This window comes from Garra rufa, chromosome 1 (assembly GCF_049309525.1).
Source record: "Garra rufa chromosome 1, GarRuf1.0, whole genome shotgun sequence".
NCBI classification, from domain to species: domain Eukaryota; kingdom Metazoa; phylum Chordata; class Actinopteri; order Cypriniformes; family Cyprinidae; genus Garra; species Garra rufa.
The window spans coordinates 25,757,794-25,778,931 of NC_133361.1; the positions used below are offsets into that span (position 1 = coordinate 25,757,794).

At 35.2% G+C, this 21,138-nt stretch overlaps 1 protein-coding gene across 2 annotated transcripts in view; it reads left to right on the top strand.

Annotated features, from left to right (window-relative positions):
* The window catches only part of ttyh2l (tweety homolog 2, like), a 55,606-nt gene extending 35,211 nt beyond the window's left edge, over positions 1-20,395 (top strand). The window contains exons 5-15 of one of the 2 annotated variants that reach the window (XM_073849405.1): positions 1,764-1,859; positions 4,156-4,228; positions 8,384-8,453; positions 9,117-9,172; positions 9,761-9,853; positions 9,943-10,035; positions 10,908-11,050; positions 11,136-11,312; positions 11,444-11,522; positions 14,518-14,542; positions 19,185-20,395. In XM_073849405.1, coding sequence (XP_073705506.1) covers positions 1,764-1,859; positions 4,156-4,228; positions 8,384-8,453; positions 9,117-9,172; positions 9,761-9,853; positions 9,943-10,035; positions 10,908-11,050; positions 11,136-11,312; positions 11,444-11,522; positions 14,518-14,542; positions 19,185-19,225 — 946 coding nt within the window. In that variant the 3' untranslated portion in view covers positions 19,226-20,395. The remainder of the gene's footprint in view (positions 1-1,763; positions 1,860-4,155; positions 4,229-8,383; positions 8,454-9,116; positions 9,173-9,760; positions 9,854-9,942; positions 10,036-10,907; positions 11,051-11,135; positions 11,313-11,443; positions 11,523-14,517; positions 14,543-19,184) is intronic. The other variant, XM_073849399.1, reaches the window with a different exon arrangement.
* The last annotated feature ends 743 nt before the right edge of the window (positions 20,396-21,138 follow it).

The window sequence follows — 21,138 nt, forward strand, 5'->3', positions numbered from 1 at the left end:
TTGACCCATCTCCTCAAACATGCAGACCTGTTTCCCAAACTTCCGACCCTACTCCTCAAACATGCAGACCTTTTACTTTTTACTTTTAACCCTATTTTCCAAACATCTGGCCTTATATCTCAAACATGGGACCCTTTTTTCCAAATTTCCCTATTTTTTTTTTTCAAATAACCCTATTTTTTTTTAAACTTCTGACCTCAAACATGTGACCATATTTTTTACTCTTGACCCTGCTCCTAAAATATGTGAGACTGTTTTTTAAAACAAAACTTCTTGCCCCACTCTTTAAACATTTGGCCCTAGTTTTCACTTCTGGGCCTGCTCCTCAAATATATGTCCCCATTTCTTAAACTCTCTGCATCTCATAATTATGGCACTATTTCTCAAACATGTTGCCCTACCCCCCTCCCTGACTCTATTGCCCCTACCAAAATCAAGTTGTTGTTTTTTAGTAGGGCACTGCCTTAAAAATGCCAGCTTTGGCCTACTTGTTTTTCTTTACTGGCACTACCACTGGATCTCATGTGGACTAAGTTACTTGTGCCCTTTTGGAGCTGTTAGTCTTGTTAAATTGATTTGTATGCCCTCCAAGAAGATTACATTTCCATTTGTAGACCTGCACGTTATGAACTTGCAGTGCATGTATTGACGAGTAGCTAGTGTTTCAGGCAGCTAAAGGACTGTGCTATTGAGCAGCACTGGTCAAACGTATCTTCCTCCATTACTCATAAGCAAATCTAATCGCCCAAGCTCTGGACTCCCACCCTTGATTCATCACACACCTTTGTCTTCCTATATTTCTCTCCCTCTTTCTTTTTTTTGTCTCAAGATGTGTGGGCATTTTTAAGTCCCCATGGTGTAGGATTACTGATCGGATTGTGGCTTGCCAGGCATTCCAATAGCACACCAGACCCTTTATGTGTAGACCTTAAATCAATGCAGTACAGAAAATACAGTACAACACCTGACATGTTTTTGCATGCGGTTTCAGTGCTAACGTTAGTTAGAAATTAGTTAGTGCCCTACTAATTAAGTCATTTTGTGAGTGTTTTATTGAAATGTTATGCGTTCATACAAACAATTTTTAAAGGGATAGTTCAGCCAAAATTGAAAATTCTGTAATTACTCATCCTCACGTCGTTCCAAAAGTCAAATGGACTATTTTAACAATGTCCTTACTACCTTTCTGGGCCTTGAACGTGTCAGTTGTGTTGCTGTCTATGCAGGGTCAGAAAGCTCTAAGATTTCATCAAAAATATCCTAATTTGTTTTGTGATGATGAACAAAGGTCCTATGTGTTCGGAACGACATGACGGTGAGTAATTAATGACAGAATGTTTTTGTTTTTGGGTGAATTATCTCTTTAAGTGCTCAAACTGTATGTGTGATTACTGGAAGTAACACCTTCTCATAGTGAGTTGTTTGACAGATTGTCTGTTCTCATATACTAGGCTGGAGCTCATGAAATTCTTATGTGTATTTGGTCTGTTCAATTATTAATCGTATGGGTGGGAAACATACAACTGAAGACGGAAGAATAATTTGAGTGCTATAAACACTGAGTTTTAAAGTACTTAGAGACCTGCTGACACTGTTCTCCCACACATCTAAATCAAACAGTAGATGAATATTAAAATAAATCAAATGAGGTGACATACAGTTTACTTAATCAAATTATATGAAAATAAAGCATTAAATTCTTGACATATGACAAAATCACTGACATATGTTCATATTGTTTGCTTTCGTTTGCTGTATTTCAGATGGTTAACATACCTGCTGCTTCTGATTTTGGACCTAGTCATCTGTCTCATAGCATGTCTGGGATTGGCAAAGCAGTCTCGATGGCTGCTCACAGTGTAAGTGTGCTCTAAATATATATGGTTAGGCATCTGGCTTTGGGTTTTCCCTTCACAGGAGGACAAATTGACCTGTTTTTGCAATCATAAAGCCATTTGATGTCAACATGGAGATAGGAGGCACTGTATACTTGCATATTTTACATATCAGATTTCCTGTATTTTATCTTGCATGTAATCCTTTCCCATTGTTAATTGTTTGTGTCGTGAAGTTGTTTATTCCTGCTAGCTTAAATGCACTGTAAAATATATCCTCTGACATAACCAGACCTCTGTGGAATGACTCTTGAGTGCATGGAGTGCAGTGGTTAGCCAGTCGCCAGCGAGCCCTGCATTTCCTCTCATCTCCTCTCATCTCAATCCTCTGTCTCTCCCCCGTTTGCCTTATTGGAAGCTGCTTTAGATCCATCCCCACTTACCCGACTAATGCTTATTGATCTCTCTGCCCGCGTGAGCGTGTGCTCGCCCTTAACTAATTATTATGTGCTTCCAATCCGCTTTATTGGTGCTTTTAAGACCATCCTCAGACGAGAAAGGCTGTTTGAGGAAACCTCGGCTCCATTTTCCTTGGCCACCAGGGAGCCGTTTACCCCATTCATCTCTGTCTCCTTTTGACTTCCTATTTGCTCATGTGATCACTCACATGTTCACGTCTTTGATCACTTTCCCACTGGTTTACATCCTCATTTATGTGCTTCTTGATAAAGTCTTATAAAAATTTAATTCCCTAACAAATCATTTTTATGAGAAGGTTCTTTTAATAATTTGGTCAAAAGAGTTGTTTTGAATCATTTAGTATGATTTACTTAATAAATGCCTTTTTGAATCTGCCAGAGCAGCTATTTGAAGTAACATCGTATTTACTTACTGGAAGTTTGGTTGAATACAAAATTTATTTGAAATGACGTTTTATTAAAAAAAACAATAGGTTGGTAGTATTGTAGTAGAATTCTGCAGGAAACACTGATCTAGATGTACACATTTTTTTTTTTTTTGAAGATGCATGCACTATTTAATATTAGTATATATGTTTTTAAGGGAGTATAATCATCACATGAGTCAAACCACATAGTAATACCATAAGTGTTTTTAATACTTTTATTCAGCAAAGATACATTAAATTGATCAAAAGTGACAGTAAAGGCAGAAAAATCTCTCAGAATTGGGTGATATAAACTTACAATTGTGAGAAACAGTCAGAAATGCGTGATATAAACAAGTGTTTTTTTCCTCTCAAAAGTGGACTTTATATCTCACAATTGTGAATTTATATCATAATTCTGAGAAAAAAAGTCAGAATTGTGAGATGAAAACAAGTTTATATCATGCAATTCTGAGAAAAATTCAGTAAAAGTTTTTATCTTATCTTTTATCTATCAATTCTAACTGTATTTCTCCAAATTTTGAGTTTATATCACAGTTCTGAGAATTAAAAAAAAATCAGAATTCACATTTTTATCTTGCAATTCTGACTTTATTTCTTGCAATTGTGAATTTATATCACGCAATTCTGAGGAACATAAAAAAATGTCATAATTACAAATTTTTATATCGCAATTCAGACTTTTTTTCTTGCAATTTTAATTTTATATCACGCAATTCTGAGAGAAAAAAGTCAGAATTACTCGTTTTATCCCACATCTCTGACTTTATTTCGTGCAATTGTAAGTTTATATCACACAATTAGAAGAAAAAAGTCTGAATTACTAGTTTTTCTCGCAATTCTGACTTTATTTTTTGCAATTGTGAGTTTATATCACGCAATTCTGAGAAAAAATTCAGAATTGCATGTTTTTACCTTGCATTTCTGACTTTATTTCTCGCAATTGTGAGATTATATCACACAGTTCTAAAAAAATTATTGTGAGGATCTTTTTTTTTATTCAGTGGCAGAAACAGGCTTTCATACTATTTATCTAAAAATCATGAAACAAAATGTATCATGGTTTGCACAAAAATATGAAGCAGCACATCTGTTTTCAACAATGCTAATAAGAAGAAATGTTTCTTGAGCAGCAGATCAGCATATTAGAATGATTTCTGAAGGATAATGTAACACTGAAAACAAGTTATTTTGCTGAAAATTCAGCTTTGCATCACAGAAATAAATACATTGTAAAATATATTATAATTTATTATTTTAAATTATAGTATTTCACAGTATCCTTATTTTTTTTACCTTGGTGAGCATAGGAGACTTCCTTTTGATAAGATTTTACTGACCCAAACTTTAGCTCAGTAGTATTTTATTTTTGACCTCACATCTCAGTTGTTTCCTCTTTTTTTCTCATTTCAGTATTACAGTGTGTGGAGTACTGACCCTGATCATGAGTTGGGCATCATTAGGAGTGGGCACGGCCACAGCTGTGGTAGGTTACTGTGTATTCACATGACTGCTCACTTTAAACCCTCTTTGATTATTGTCCAGTGACTGAGTCATTTCATTCACTAACACTGTCCTGGATTGAAAAAAAACAAGAAACAGAACAATGTGAATATTTGTAAGCGTAATGGTAGAGGGGGCATGAGCTGAGTGAAACTCTTAGGAGATTATCAAGGTTCAGTGACTGCGTTTATGCGTCTCGTGGTGCATGCCAGTTTGCAAAGCTGATTACAAAGCCCTGGTCATTTAAATTAGACAGTCCGCTGGCTTAACGGATGTAAACAGCCGTTCTCTCTGTGTCACTAAACAGGCCAATTTACTCTGTCTCTCGTCTCGCCTCTGTCTTCATCTCTGCATCTCTCACACTGCATGCATAATAAAGAGAGCAAACTGTATGTATCATTTTGAAGATGCCTTATATTTAGTCTTGACTTGTAATACAGTAATTGGGTGTGCAGTAATGTTCACCTAGGAGCTAAGTGCCTTGTTCATGATGTCACTGGCGTGTTGAAGGGGATCTTAGATACTTTACACTTCCTGTGACGCACATACCTGACATCAAACATGCCACTTTTCATTAGTAGTCCAAATCCTCAGCCATGATGCTACCACTGCCCTTGCATGAACTGAGTGATATTCCTCATATTCAGTCGTGGCCAAAAGTTTTGAGACTTACATAAATATTGGAAATTGGAAAAGTTGCTGCTTAAGTTTTTATAATAGCAATTTGCATATACTCCAGAATGTGATATTTTTGAGTGATCAGATGAATTGCATAGTCCTTCTTTGCCATGAAAATGAACTTAATCCCGAAAAAAACTTCCCACTGCATTTCATTGCTGTCATTAAAGGACCTGCTGAGATCATTTCAGTAATCGTCTTGTTAACTCAGGTGAGAATGTTGGCGAGCACAAGGCTGGAGATCATTATGTCAGGCTGATTGGGTTAGAATGGCAGACTTGACATGTTAAAAGGAGGGTGATGCTTGAAATCATTGTTCTTCCATTGTTAACCATGGTGACCTGCAAAGAAACGCGTGCAGCCATCATTGCGTTGCATAAAAATGGCTTCACAGGCAAGGATATTGTGGCTACTAAGATTGCACCCAAATCAACAATTTATAGGATCATCAAAAACTTCAAGGAAAGAGGTTCAATTCTTGTTAAGAAGGCTTCAGGGCGTCCAAGAAAGTCCAGCAAGCGCCAGGATCGTCTCCTAAAGAGGATTCAGCTGCGGGATCGGAGTGCCACCAGTGCAGAGCTTGCTCAGGAATGGCAGCAGGAAGGTGTGAGCGCATCTGCATGCACAGTGAGGCCAAGACTTTTGGAAGATGGCCTGGTGTCAAGAAGGGCAGCAAAGAAGCCACTTCTCTCCAAAAAAAAAAAAAAAACCATCAGGGACAGATTGATCTTCTGCAAAAAGTATGGCGAATGGACTGCTGAGGACTGGGGCAAAGTCATATTCTCAGATGAAGCCTCTTTCTGATTGTTTGGGGCATCTGGAAAAAGGCTTGTCCGGAGAAGAAAAGGTGAGCGCCACCATCAGTCCTGTGTCATGCCAACAGTAAAGCATCCTGAGACCATTCATGTGTGGGGTTGCTTCTCGTCCAAGGGAGTGGGCTCACTCACAATTTTGCCCAAAAACACAGCCATGAATAAATAATGGTACCAAAACACCCTCCAACAGCAACTTCTTCAAACAATCCAACAACAGCTTGGTGAAGAACAATGCATTTTCCAGCACGATGGAGCACCGTGCCATAAGGCAAAAGTGATAACTAAGTGGCTCGGGGACCAAAACGTTGAAATTTTGGGTCCATGGCCTGGAAACCACCCAGATCTTAATCCCATTGAGAACTTGTGGTCAATCCTCAAGAGGCGGGTGGACAAACAAAAACCCACTAATTCTGACAAACTCCAAGAAGTGATTATGAAAGAATGGGTTGCTATCAGTCAGGATTTGGCCCAGAAGTTGATTGAGAGCATGCCCAGTCGAATTGCAGAGGTCCTGTAAAAGAAGGGCCAACACTGCAAATACTGACTCTTTGCATAAATGTCATGTAATTGTCGATAAAAGCCTTTGAAACGTATGAAGTGCTTGTAATTTATATTTCAGTGCATCACAGAAACAACTGAAACAAAGATCTAAAAGCAGTTTAGCAGCAAACTTTGTGAAAACTAATATTTGTGTCATTCTCAAAACTTTTGGCCACGACTGTACAGTTCAGTAAACAAGACATTAATATTAAGTAACTTACATTTAAATTCAACATCGGCAACAAAAAGCTACAACAAAATTTTGATTCTAAACAAATTAGTGTGTTTGAACAATTCTGTCGGAATCATTTAGTGACTCATTAATAAAGATAGTTGTTTTACTCCTGAATCCTTATTTGTGACCCAGGGCCACAAAACCAGTCATAAGGGTAGAAATTTTTAAATTGAGATTTGTACATCACATGAACACTGAATAAGCAAGTTTTCCGTTGATATATGGTCTGTTATGATAGGACAATATTTGGTTGAGATGCAACTATTTGAAAATCTGGAATCTGAGGGGACAAAAAAAATCAGTATCTTAGCAATGTATATTACTAATAAAAATTATGTTTTGACAAAATCTTTATAGAACATGATCTTTACTTAATATCCTAATAATCTTTGGCAAAATCGATCATTTTGACCCATAAAATTAAATTTTTGGCTATTGCTACAAACATACCCGTGCTACTTAAGACTTAAGACATTTTATGAATCAACTAAGCGACCTGAATCAGTCTATCCATGTTTTTAATTAGACTAGTTTCTTCTTATAGAGAGATAAATTTAATATATTGTAGCATTTGATTGGATGCAGAGCCTTTAATGTCAAGCACAAAATATATGGGATTTTCCTCCTTCCTCAAGTCTGTTTATTTTGCCATACTATCTAGAGTTAGAACAGAAACTGTAATCTTTACTTTGAAAGTAATATTTCTAATTTCACTGAAAGAATGTGGTACAATATCAGTGAATTGGTTTAATGTCACTTGCTCTAGTCTTTGAGGAGCTACATATTATGAGGCAGACCTGAGCTTAACTGTGAGCATGACAGTGATTAGAGTCACAGTCGACGCTACAGTCAAGATGTCTTGGGAACAGAACTTAAGATTGATCAATGAGGGGTCAGAGCATAGGTCAGGCCCCACAGTAAAGTGGATTACTCCAGCAGTGCCTGACTACATCGATTCTCTCCTGTTACTGATAGTAAGAGAAAGTGCAAACAAGCCTTGCAGGAATGTGTGACACTCACACCTGCATCCTTCCCTTTTTTTATTAAATTCCGAGAGAATTTATCAGTAGAGGAATCAATAAATCAGTCATGTCACTAAAGTCCCAATGCCATCCCTACACTCTTAAAAATAAAGGTTCTAAAAGGGTGTTTTTGCAGTGATGCCATAGAAGAACCATTTTGGTTCCCCAAAGAACTTTTGAGTAAAAATTTCTTAAAATAACTATTTTAAAGAAAATTTTGAAAATCTAAAGAACCGTTTTTGACTACAAAGAACCTTTTCAGCATTTGAAAGGTTCCATGGATGTTCAAGGTTCTTCATGGAACCATTGATGCAATAAAGAACCTTTGTAGGCCTAGTGTTAAAATTAAAATCTGGTTGGTTTTGTCATCAAATTAAGTTATTAGCAGTGCATATTACTAGTCAAAAAATAAGTTTTGATATATTTACGGTAGGAAAATGACAAAATATCTTCTTGGAACATGATCTTTACTTAATATCCTAATCATTTTTGGCATAAAAGAAAATTGATCATTTTGGCCCGTACAGTGTAATTTAAGCTATTGCTACAAATATACTTGTGCTACTTAGGACTGGTTTTCAAGATTCAAAGATTCAAAGTGTTTAATGTCATGTGCACAGTGAGGAAAAGCAAGTTTCCCTGTACAATGAAATTCTTTCTTTGCTGTCCACATTGAATGCCAAGACAAGTGCAAACTATGTAAAAAATAAAAACAAACTTAATAAAGTACAGCTATGTGGTTTTGTGGTCCAGGGTCACAAATGCTATGTGGCTTTCAATTTCTTTCTCTTGTTTAAAACCAGTTCTGCAGAATTGTAATTGTGGGCTTATTGTTTGGCCTCTTCTAGGGCACCAGTGACTTTTGTGTTTCTCCTGACAAGTTCATTGCTAATCAAACTAAAGACTCCTTAAGTGCAGGTAAGTAATATTTAAGTGTTCCATACACCTGTATCCATTGCATGAACCTTTGCACAGCTGTTTAAAAGCATATCTTGTATGTTAGTCAGTGTTTCTTGCACCAAAACAGTCAAAATGTCTCTGACATTTAGATCTAAACAGTTTTTGTTACTGTACTTTTAAACTTTATGTCAATGACATCTATTGTGATTGGTTGCTTAAAGGGATCGTTCACTAAAAAATGAAAATTCAGTCATTAATTTCTCACTCTCATGTCGTTTTAAACTCATAAGACCTTTGGTCATATTTTAAACACAAATTAAGATATTTTTGATGAAATCCGTGAGCTTTCTGACGCTGCATATACAGCAACGCAACTGACACGTTCAAGGCCCAGAAAGGTAATAAGGACATTGTTAAAATAGTCCATGTGACATCAGTGGTTCAATTGTAATTTTCTGAAGCTACAAGAATACTTTCTGTGCCCAAAGAAAACAAAAATAATGACTTTAATCAACAATTTCTTCACAAGAGTACCAGAACCCCTAGTTTAGGGTGAACTGTTTCTTTAATGTGCTCATGATTGATGACTATTTCCACTTGACCCATTTTGCTAAGTCTGTTTCATTTAATGCCACAGACTGTAAGCATTTGAATGTTCACTGTGTTTTGTGTCTCTTGCAGATATTGTGCATTATTACCTATACTGCAGTCAAAGTCTTCCCAATCCGTTCCAGCAGGTAAACGATTCCCCGGCACGTCAGCGCTCAATTCCTCCCTGAACTCCTGACACAAGCAATTAACGGCGCTTACAGATTCATTTGACTTCTAATTGAGGCAAATACCCATGTTAAAGCCATTATAATGTTTCTGTAAAAAATCTGCGTGGCTAATTAAATTATGAATAGGCGATATGAAAATAAACTTTGATCAAAGGGGGTCTCTTTTGTCTGTAGTTTTGGGATAATTAGATTTGTCTGGCTTTCTCGCATTGCCTGTGGGAATCCTGTGAAAGCTTTTCCACTGATTTAGACATTATTCTGTGCTGGTTAAGCTGCTGTTTTGGATGATCTATTAAAGTAAGTGTTCTGGGGGAAAGTCGTAAAGCAGATGTATAAGACAGATGTAACCATTAAATGAATTTAAAACCTTAATAACTGTCAATCTAGATGTAAATACATCGCCTCAACAGGGATTAATGACCTAGTCATTAGTCATTGCATTAACAGAAGGCAGAACCTTCTGCATGTCTGTGTAGAAATCGTTTAGGTCAGTGGATCGACTGCTTCAGGTCACATGTTTGATTTGCTCTTGTTTCTGTATTGCAGTCTTTAACCATCTTCCAGAGGTCTCTGACCACCATGCAGATACAGGTGCAAGGTTTGCTGCAGTTTTCTGTCACTGTGTTTCCAACCGCAGAGGTGAGAGTGCCCTCCACAAAAAGGTTCCTGCGTCATATTCTGTAACTCCTTTTCACCAAATATTAATTTTCCAGTTTGAATTATTTCAGAAAGATCTTCTAGGAATTCAGCGGATCTTGAACGCCTCAGAGTTTAATTTGCACCAGCTTACCGCCTTGCTGGACTGCCGTAGTCTGCACAAAGTGAGTCACCTTTGTACTTTAAAGTATATTTTACAGGGATAGATTACCCAAAAACATATATTTGTAGCAATAGCCAAAAATACATGGAATGGGTCAAAATTATACTTTTTTCTTTTATGCCAAAAATCATTAGGATATTAAGTATATTTCATGTCCCATGAAGATATATTGTACATTTCCTACCATAAATATATTGATACTTAATTTTTGATTAGTAATGTGCATTGCTAAGAACTTAATTTGAAATACTTTAAAGGCAATTTTCTCAATATTTCTTTTTTTTTTTTTTGCACCCTCAGATTCAAGATTTTTAAAGTTATCTCAGCCAAATATTGTCCTATCCTAACAAACCATACCTTTCAGATGATGTGTAAATCTCAATTTCCAAAAAATTACCCTTATGACTGGTTTTGTGGTCATAAATCGATGTGTGGATCGACAGGTTTTCCAAATGCATCGCAATTCTCTCTTGAATCGATTCTGAGCTTAGTTGGTGCTATAGGCTAGTAAATGGTTAAATTTACTTGTACATCACCTTTTATGATGCAAGATAAACACAGCCCACTGTGAACACTTCTGTATTCCACTTTAACCTTTTTGAACTTTATGAATGATTATTTTAAGTTCAAGTGGTGTGTGTGTAGGAAACTGAAAGCAACCAGAGTACAGCTGTTTCCAAAGCACGCAGTGCCATCTGCAGTTAAAAACTAAGCTCAGAGTTGTTTCAAGAGAGAATTGCGATGCATTCAGAAAATCACAGTATCAATACACGAATTGATTTATCGTTACACTTCTACAAACTACTGATAAACAAATTAGAAACATAGGTTTGTTAGGTCCTGTGTTGATCTAACAGTGCTTTGATCCTGCAGGACTATCTGGAGGCTCTGCTGGGCGTTTGCTATGATGGCGTGGAGGGGCTTTTGTATCTCTGCCTGTTCTCTTTGCTGGCAGCCTGTGCCTTTTGTGCCCTGCTGTGTGCCGTCCCACGTGCCTGGACTCTCATCGCCATCAGGTACCATCCGGCTTCCTGTTGTTTCATTGTACTACATGGCACCTGAAACCATCGGTGCGGCTAACATGTGATTGATTGTCTTCAGGGAACGGGATTATGATGATATCGATGAGGAGGATCCCTTTAACCCATCGAGACGTATCGCGCCGTATAACCCCGGCCGATCTCAAGTTCACAGTTTTTGCAGCTACAGCAGCAGCATGGGCAGCCAGACAAGTCTGCATCCTCCGCTGCAGGCCACATCCAGCACACCAGAGTACATGTGAGTGTGTGTGTGTGTGTGTGTGTGTGTGTGTGTGTGTGTGTGTGTGTGTGTGTGTGTGTGTGTGTAAGAGAGAAAGAGCTGTTGTTTTCTCTCATGCTGACCCACTTATCTTTCCTCCTCTCCTGCAGGAACCAATCCATGCTATTTGAAAGAAATCCTCGCTATGAAAACGTCCCGTTGATTGGGAGCGGTTCACCACCACCATCGGTATTTCGATTTCAGTCTTCCATTTACTGAGTTGTACTCCATTCTATTTTCAGGGATAGTTCACCCAAAAATGAAAAATTCTGTCGTTAGTTACTAACTTTTATGTCATTCCAAACCCGTAAGATCTTAGTTTATCTTCAGAACACAAGATATTTTTAATGAAATTCGAAAACCTTCTGACCCTGCATAGACAGCAACGCAACTGGCACATTCAAGGCCCAGGAAGGTAGTAAGAACATTGATAAAATAGTCCATGTGACATCAGTAGTTCAACCTTAATGTTATGAAGCTATGAGTATACTTACCTGAAATAACCCTTTAATGAATTTGTTTTCTATGTAAGTTCTGTTAACATTTTTGTAGAGGTAGGTCATCTAAATTAGTGTAAACTACAGTATTTAAAACTGGGAAATAAAACTGGGAAATAAATATTATTTAACTCCATACTGTGTCTTATTGGACAAAAATAAAGCAAAGTTAAAATTGCAATCTAATTCTAGGAATGTAGTACATTCTGATGTGTATCATATCTTGAGGTAGTGGCTTATAATAGAAAATGTTTGGTCAGTTATTAGGGGTTCAAGCTCATAACACTAAAACCCTATTGTAATTGTTCGAATGGTCACGGATCAGCGATCTCCATGTAAAACTGATTGTGCGGACCAAACCGTAAGTCGTAGAGATTTGAAACTTGCAGGGATGGTAGTACTAACATTGCCAACAACGTCACCAATGCTCGGCCCAATTGGCCTGATGGGGGCACTACAGCGATTAAAAGTACCAAATCAATCATAACTCCTAAACCGTCAGTCGCAGGCTCAAGGGTCTAATGTCATTGGAATCCTTGACTCATACATCAGGTTCATTTGTGAGTCGCAAAATTTTCAGGTATTTAGCTTTTTTTGAAAAAACCTACTTTTGTAAACTAGTCCTAGGTTTTTCACCTAATCGGAACCAAACCAGTGCAGAAAGGTTCTCTGAAAAGTGGTTATTAAAAAAAGTTTAACTTTCAACTTGTCATCGCAAAGGGGCACCAAAACTTTCAAAAGGGGCGGGGACACTTTTAGTAAAATGCCTATAACTCTTGAACGAGTTGAGATATCTTCGCCAAACTCACAACACTTATGTAAGAGCTTAATCTGAGGTCACAGGGGAAATGCACAGCACTTGGCCACTTGGTGGCACTATAAGATAAAAAAAAAAAACATAAAAATGGCTATAACTGCACAACTATTTGTCCTATCAAGATGAAAATCACTGTTTACGGTTTTGGTCTGAAGTGCCACAAGTTTCTACAAGGACACTTAAAAAACATTATCTCAAAAAACATTTTTTGTCCAAAACATTTGCGTATCTCAAAAAACATCTCATTGCATTGGCCAACGAAGTTTGAGCAATGAAACCTCAATGGGCCCATTTGACTAACAGTCCCAAATGTCTGAGAAATATTTGGAAGAAATCTGCTACTGGAGGTGTGATATCGCATTTTTCAAGGGCTTAAATGATTGTACGTCACACGTTTTTTTGCACTAACGTACACTAATTATATAAAACGAACAACTTTGCCTCTAGAACCACTGCTGTCAATTAAATTGTTTGTTAAATGATTGAAAAGATGTGAAACACCTACTTTTGCAAACTAGTCCTAGGTACAATTCTCTGGACTCTCTAGGCCAATAATTATCCAAATAATGTTAAAATTTACCCTTTGGGAAAGCTATAACAGTGTCGTTTAGAAAAGGGGCCTGTCCGAATTCACCCAAAAACCTATAAAGCCTAAAGAAAAACTCAAAACTTCACGAACCCTGCTGAGCACATGCAACAGGTGATTCTAAACAAGCATGCAAAGTTTTAAGGGGACTACAGCCCCTAAAACCCCTTAAATAGTTGGCGCTATAACAGTCATAAACATAAACCAAATATTCTTTTTCAATTATTGATTTAGGTGAGTACAGCATTGCTAAATAATATGTAATGTCTTTTTCCTTATATGCTTAAATGGCTTAAATTAATACTTATGTCCAGCAAGTATCCATTAAATTGATCAAAAATAACGGTAAAGACAAGTAAAATGCTACAAAAAAGATGTATATTTGAAATAAAATATATTTCAAACTTTTTTTTTTCATAAAATGATCCTGTTTTACAGGTTCCACAAAACTATTAAGCAGCACAACTGTTTTCAGCATTTATAATAGTAATAAATGTTTCTTGAGCACCAAATCAGCATATTAGAATGATTTCTGAAGGATCATGTGACACTGAAGTCTGGAGTAATGATGCTGAAAATTCAAATTTGAATCACAGGAATAAATTACATTTGAAAATATATTCAAATAGAAAACAGATATTTTAAAGTGTAATATTATTTCAGAATTTTACGGTTTATATGGTATTTTGATCACATAAATGCAGACCACAAGAGTCTCCTTTTTCAAAAACAGAATAGTACATATTCTTCATAATTCTTAATTATGGTGAATGTTATAGCAGGAGTGTCTGATTCATTAAGATTTCATTAATGTAACCTGTGTTTATGGTTGCTTTGTGTGCTTGTGTTGTTCCAGAGGTTGAGAACTGAAGCTGAAAGCAGACATGGAGCATTACTGCCCCCTGTTGTTTTCCTTTTAGTTGAATATCCCTGCGGTTATAAAAGGAATAAGCTGAAATTGCTATTAATTATTAAAACTAAATTATTAATGAAAATTAATTAAAAACAGTCCTGTCTTGATTGAATTCAAACCCAAATTGTCCATCAGGCTTGTGCAGATTGTGAGCTCTAAGATGAATCATAAGTGAAAGGGTGTAATTGAGAGGATCATCTAGCGAGTCGTGTTGGTTGATGCATTGCAGAAGGCGTAAAACTCATCACAGGACAGTCTTCTGTCTAATGAACCGATTCCCAGCTTCATTTTTAACTGTCAAGAATCTGTATTCTCACAATGATATTTCACAGCTAATTGAGTTCTTTTCCTGTCTTTTATCACATTTGAAGTTATATCCTCAGACATTTAGAAACAGTAAGTGCACCACGCATCCCCTACAATGGTTCTGCCTTCCTTCAACATGCTTTTGCCCTCTTTGTCCTCATTTCCTTCCTCTGAGGATATCATCACCCACTCCATAAACATTCTGTACATCCCTGAGCACTGAGTGGTTTTTGCAGCTGTTGTCTTTTGCCAAAAATTCATCAGTAGTTCTGTTCACGCATACAGTGGTTTTAATAATGGAGGTTTCCAGGCATTACTTTTTTATTATTTCCAGCACATGGGCACAAACTAATCATATAGAGCAGTGAAACTGCTCACAGTAACTCCTCATCTTACCAACACCCACAGTGATTTCAAGTCCTCCTGGGAAGTTATTATTTTCATGTTCTTGGGAGTTAGTATTTTAATGTTCAAGTCACTTCAGTCGAAGAAAAATTGTGGTGTACCTTCTTTATTTAAAACATTTATATGTACTGAAGACTGGAGTATTGATGCTGAAAATTCAGCTTTGTATCACTGAAATAAATATTTTTTTTAAGGTCAAATAACATAGAAAGTCATTATTTTAAATTGTAATAATATTTTATAATATTACAGTTTTTTGGATCAAATAAATGCCTATGGAAGCCCATTTCCCATTTCCATTTAGCCCATTTGACTTTTTTCTCAGAATCGTGAGATAAAAACTTTTTTTTTTCTCGCAATTCTGACTTCTTGTCGCAAATATGAGTTTGTGTCTCGTAATTCTGACTGTTTTTCTCTTAATTCTAACTTTTTCTCAGAATTGTGAGACACAAACTCAAAAAGTTCTGGCTTTTTATCACAAATGTGAGTTTGTATCTCTCAATTCTGACTTTTCTCATAAATGATTTTTTTTTCTTCGTAAAATTGTAAGATTCGCAGTGAGATACAAACTCATATTTGTGATAAAAAAAAAAGTCGGAATTGCGAGATAAAATAATAGAGATAATTTAGATAAAAACTCACATTTCTGACTTTTTTCTCTCAATTCTGACTTTTTCTTAGAATTGTAAGATTAAAAACTTGCAATTCTGACTTTTTTCTCACATTTCCGACTTTTTTCTCTCAATTCTGACTTTTTTCTTAGAATTGTAAGATTAAAAACTTGCAATTCTGACTTTTTTCTCACATTTCCGACTTTTTTCTCTCAATTCTGACTTTTTTCTTAGAATTGTAAGATAAAAACTCGCAATTCTGACTTTTTTCTCTCAATTCTGACTTTTCTCATAAATTATTATTTTTTCTTCGTAAAATTGTAAGATTAAAAACTCGCAGTGAGATACAAACTCATATTTGTGATTAAAAAAAAAAGTCGGAATTGCGAGATTCCTGACTTTTTTCTCTGAATTCTGACTTTTTTCTCTCAATTCCGACTTTTTTCTCTCAATTCTGACTTTTTCTTAGAATTGTAAGATTAAAAACTTGCAATTCTGACTTTATTCTCTGAATTCTGACTTTTTTCTCTCAATTCTGACTTGTTTCTCAGAATTGTAAGATTAAAAACTTGCAATTCTGACTTTTTTCTCTGAATTCTGACTTTTTTCTCAGAATTGTAAGATTAAAAACTCACAATTCTGACTTTATTCTCTGAATTCTGACTTTTTTCTCTCAATTCTGACTTGTTTCTCAGAATTGTAAGATTAAAAACTTGCAATTCTGACTTTTTTCTCTCAATTCTGACTTTTCTCATAAATTATTTTTTTTTCTTCGTAAAATTGTAAGATTAAAAACTCGCAGTGAGATACAAACTCATATTTGTGATTTAAAAAAAAAGTCGGAATTGCGAGATTCCTGACTTTTTTCTCTGAATTCTGACTTTTTTTCTCTCAATTCCGACTTTTTTCTCTCAATTCTGACTTTTTCTTAGAATTGTAAGATTAAAAACTTGCAATTCTGACTTTTTTCTCTGAATTCTGACTTTTTTCTCAGAATTGTAAGATTAAAAACTCACAATTCTGACTTTATTCTCTGAATTCTGACTTTTTTCTCTCAATTCTGACTTGTTTCTCAGAATTGTAAGATTAAAAACTTGCAATTCTGACTTTATTCTCTGAATTCTTACTTTTTTCTCTCAATTCTGACTTGTTTTTCAGAATTGTAAGATTAAAAACTCGCAATTCTGACTTTTTTCTCTGAATTCTGACTTTTTTCTCAGAATTGTAAGATTAAAAACTCACAATTCTGACTTTTTTCTTAGAATTGTAAGATTAAAAACTTGCAATTCTGACTTTTGTTCTCTGAATTCTGACTTTTTTCTCAGAATTGTAAGATAAAACTCGCAATTCTGACTTTTTTTCTCACATTTCTGACTTTTTTCTCTCAATTCTGACTTTTCTTAGAATTGTAAGATTAAAAAACTTGCAATTCTGACTTTATTCTCTGAATTCTGACTTTTTTCTCAGTATTGTAAGATTAAAAACTCACAATTCTGACTTTTTTCTCTCAATTCTGACTTTTCTCATAAATGTTTTTTTTCTTCGTAAAATTGTAAGATTAAAAACTCGCAGTGAGATACAAACTCATATTTGTGATTAAAAAAAAAAGTCGGAATTGCGAGATTCCTGACTTTTTTTTCTCTGAATTCTGACTTTTTTTCTCAGAATTGTAAGATAAAAACTCACAATTCTGACTTTTTTTTTCTCACAATTCTGACTTTTTTCTCTCAATTCTGACTTTTTTTCTCACAATTCCGACTTTTTTCTCTCAATTCTGACTTTTTCTTAGAATTGTAAGATTAAAAACTTGCAATTCTGACTTTATTCTCTGAATTCTGACTTTTTTTCTCAGAATTGTAAGATTAAAAACTTGCAATTCTGACTTTTTTCTCTGAATTCTGACTTTTTTCTCTCAATTCCGACTTTTTTCTCTCAATTCTGACTTTTTCTTAGAATTGTAAGATTAAAAACTTGCAATTCTGACTTTATTCTCTCAATTCTGACTTGTTTCTCAGAATTGTAAGATTAAAAACTTGCAATTCTGACTTTTTTCTCTGAATTCTGACTTTTTTCTCAGAATTGTAAGATTAAAAACTCGCAATTCTGACTTTTTTCTCTGAATTCTGACTTTTTTCTCAGAATTGTAAGATTAAAAACTCGCAATTCTGACTTTTTTCTCAGAATTGTAAGATTAAAAACTCGCAATTCTGACTTTTTTCTCTCAATTCTGACTTTTTTTCTCACAATTCCGACTTTTTTCTCTCAATTCTGACTTTTTCTTAGAATTGTAAGATTAAAAACTTGCAATTCTGACTTTATTCTCTGAATTCTGACTTTTTTTCTCTGAATTGTAAGATTAAAAACTCGCAATTCTGACTTTTTTCTCTGAATTCTGACTTTTTTTCTCTCAATTCCGACTTTTTTCTCTCAATTCTGACTTTTTCTTAGAATTGTAAGATTAAAAACTTGCAATTCTGACTTTTTTCTCACATTTCTGACTTTTTTCTCTCAATTCTGACTTTTTTCTTAGAATTGTAAGATTAAAAACTTTTTTCTCTCAAATATGAGTTTGTAGCTCACAATCCTGACATTTTCTTGTAAATGAGTTTGTATCTCGCAGTTCTGACTTTTATTCTCTCAGTTCTCACTTTTTCTCAGAATTGTGAGATATAAACTCGCAACTGACTTTTTTCTCACAAATGAGTTTGCCTCGCAATTGACTTTTTTTTAAATGCAAGTTTATATCTCGCAATTCTTTTTTTCTCAGAATTGTAATATAAACTTGCATATCTGACTTTTCTCGCGAATGCAAGTTTATATCTCACAATTCAGATTTTTCTCTCAAGTTTGACTTCTATTCTCTCAATTCTGACGTTGTTTTAAGAATTGTGAAATTAAGAACTCGCAGTTCTGACTTTTTTTCTCACAAATATGAGTTTGTATCTCACAATTCCGACTTTTTTCGCAAATGCGAGTTTATATCTCCCAGTTTTTCTCCCAATTCTGACTTTTATTCTAAGAATTGTACGATTTAAACTTGCAATTGCAAGTTATGAAGTCCAATTCTCAGGGGAAAGAAAGACTATGTTCACAGAATTGCAAGTATCTCACAATCCTGACTTAATAATTTACAATTATGTGTTATAAAGCCAGAAATTTGAATATATATCTTGCATTTATGACTTTATTTCTCAGAATTGCAAGTTTAGAACTAAATACTGACTTTATAACTCGCAAATTTGAGTTTATATCACGCAATTCTGGTGGCAAAAAGGTCAGGACTACGAGTTTATATCTTACAATTCTGACTTCATAATTCGCAATTCTTTTTTCAAAAGCCTTGATGAACTTAGAAACTAATTGCGACTTTATTTTGCCATTCATGTGCACTTAATTTGTAAAGTAAATAACTTATAAAGCATCTGTTTATGTGCGACAATGTCTTCATTTCTAATGGAGGTGACTACATCGCTCCTCATTTGCATAAAGGCACTGACCACACCCACACCACGTAAAAAAAAAATAGAAAAGCTTTACCTTATTTCACCTTAAAGCATCAACTCTCATTGAAAATGAATGTTTTTCTCAGTGCAGATCTCTGTATGTGTTTGTGAACGGGGCTTGAGGGTCTTTCGAATGTGGTTTTGACACACGCCAGTATCTAATGTCAAATACTATTAACGTCTCATTCTTCATTCTTTTTTTACCAACCGCAGTATTCACCCAGCATGAGGACCACCTACCTGTCTATGACTGATGCCCAAATCAGACACTTTGGGACAGACTTCCAGATCTAGTTTTCCTGGTTCTTCATCCTCAAGACGTCTCCAGCAGCATGAGATACGTTCCTTTAATAGGTCAAGTAGATTGAGGTCTCTCGTCTCATCTCAACGGAGGACACCTGTGGATGTTAAAGCACAAATATTTAATGCATCAAAGGGAGTCCAGACAGTAAAGTCTCATCTAGAAAGGCAAAGGATACCTCAGAGGTTTATAGGTGAGCTCTGACTATGTAAATATTGGCTTATTCTCCTCAGGGGCTCGTCACATCATTAATAAACTGGATCGGCCTGGTGTTCGAGAATCCGAAAAGAGATCTTAAACAGTTTTGAATAATACTTCAGCTTAGGGCATGCAATAGCAAAAGAAAATGATAAAGAAATAACGATTGCATTTTACCACACGAAGGCCTTGAGCTCCATTATGAGCTTTTAATTAAATTCTCTGACTTTTGTACTGATTAAAAATAGACAACAAATGATGTAAACTGAGAGCAGTGATCAATTGAACGGGCTTCTGTGATGGTCTGCTTTAATGAAGATGTTTTGCATGAGGAACAAGGCGTTTTATTGGTGCCTCTCTTTAAATATACTTTACTTTTACGCTGTGATGTGATTTGGCCTCATAAATGTCTGTATTCCAGCAGTCAGATATGTCTGCTGTTCATTTCAGACTCTATTTATGAGGTTGACGGCACAGAACAAAGATAAATACTAATCATTTTCTGCAACGGTGGACATGGGGATGAACAATTTGGATATGGAAATCACAAACACAGACTAGTTGTTTGTTTGGCTCAAGCTTCTTAAAGTATCTTTGTCTGTATGCCTGTGTACTCAAACTAGATCAAAGCTGACAAAGCCTATTTTTCTAGTTTAAGCGCTTTTGTGTGTTTCCACTGACATACTGTATAGACTCGGCCATTTTTAAAGAAATTGTTGTTAGTGAGGTCCACAATACCGCTGTTCAGACAGGCAGCTGTTTATTATCCAAGTGAATGAAAAAGAATAAAATTAGATTAGCTATACATGTTGAATTCTGCCACTGTTATTGTCTTTATTTGTCATATTTCAAAAGTGCTGTTTTTTATTGTTCATGTAATACGTTTTTGTGACATTTGATTCAATAAATCATTTTTACTAAGTTACTTTTACTCTCAATCCATGTTGTAAAAGTAACTTGCTTCCATCATGGAGTAAAAAAAGGAGAAAAAAAAACAATTGCAATTCATAATTCTCACAGTTTGCAATTCTGACTTTTTTTCTGAATTGTGAGTTTAAAATAACTGTAATTTCAACTTTTTATTTTTTTCCTCATAATTACAAATCTGTAGGGGATTTTGGCCTTACATTAAGTTCAGGCGCCAGGGGTTACAATGTAAATCTGCAATTAAGGACATATTATAAAGAGGAGTCAACACAACCAGGAAAATAGCTTATAACTTGTATCTTACAATTCTTGTTTTATATCTTGCTATTCTGAGTTTATATCTCGCAATTCTCAGAATTGCAATTAAAAAGTCTGAATTGTGAGGCAAACTTATTGTGGTACAAAAGTTAACATGCCGTAATTCTGCCTTTTTTTCTGAATTGTGAGGGTTATAAAAACTGTAATTGCAACTTTATTATTCATTTATATCACAATTCTGTTTATACCTTGCAATTCTGAGTTTATATCCCACAATTCTCAGAATTGCAATTTAAAAAAATCTGATTTGTGAGATATAAACTCAGAACTGTGAGATAAAAAGTTTAAAATTAGCGTTCTTTTTCCCTAAGTTTAAATGCCATCATTTAGACTTTTTTTTTCTATGAATTATGAGACTTTTTTTTTAATAAAAACTGTTATTGCAACTTTTTATCTTACAGTTCAGACTTTTTTTTTACCTTA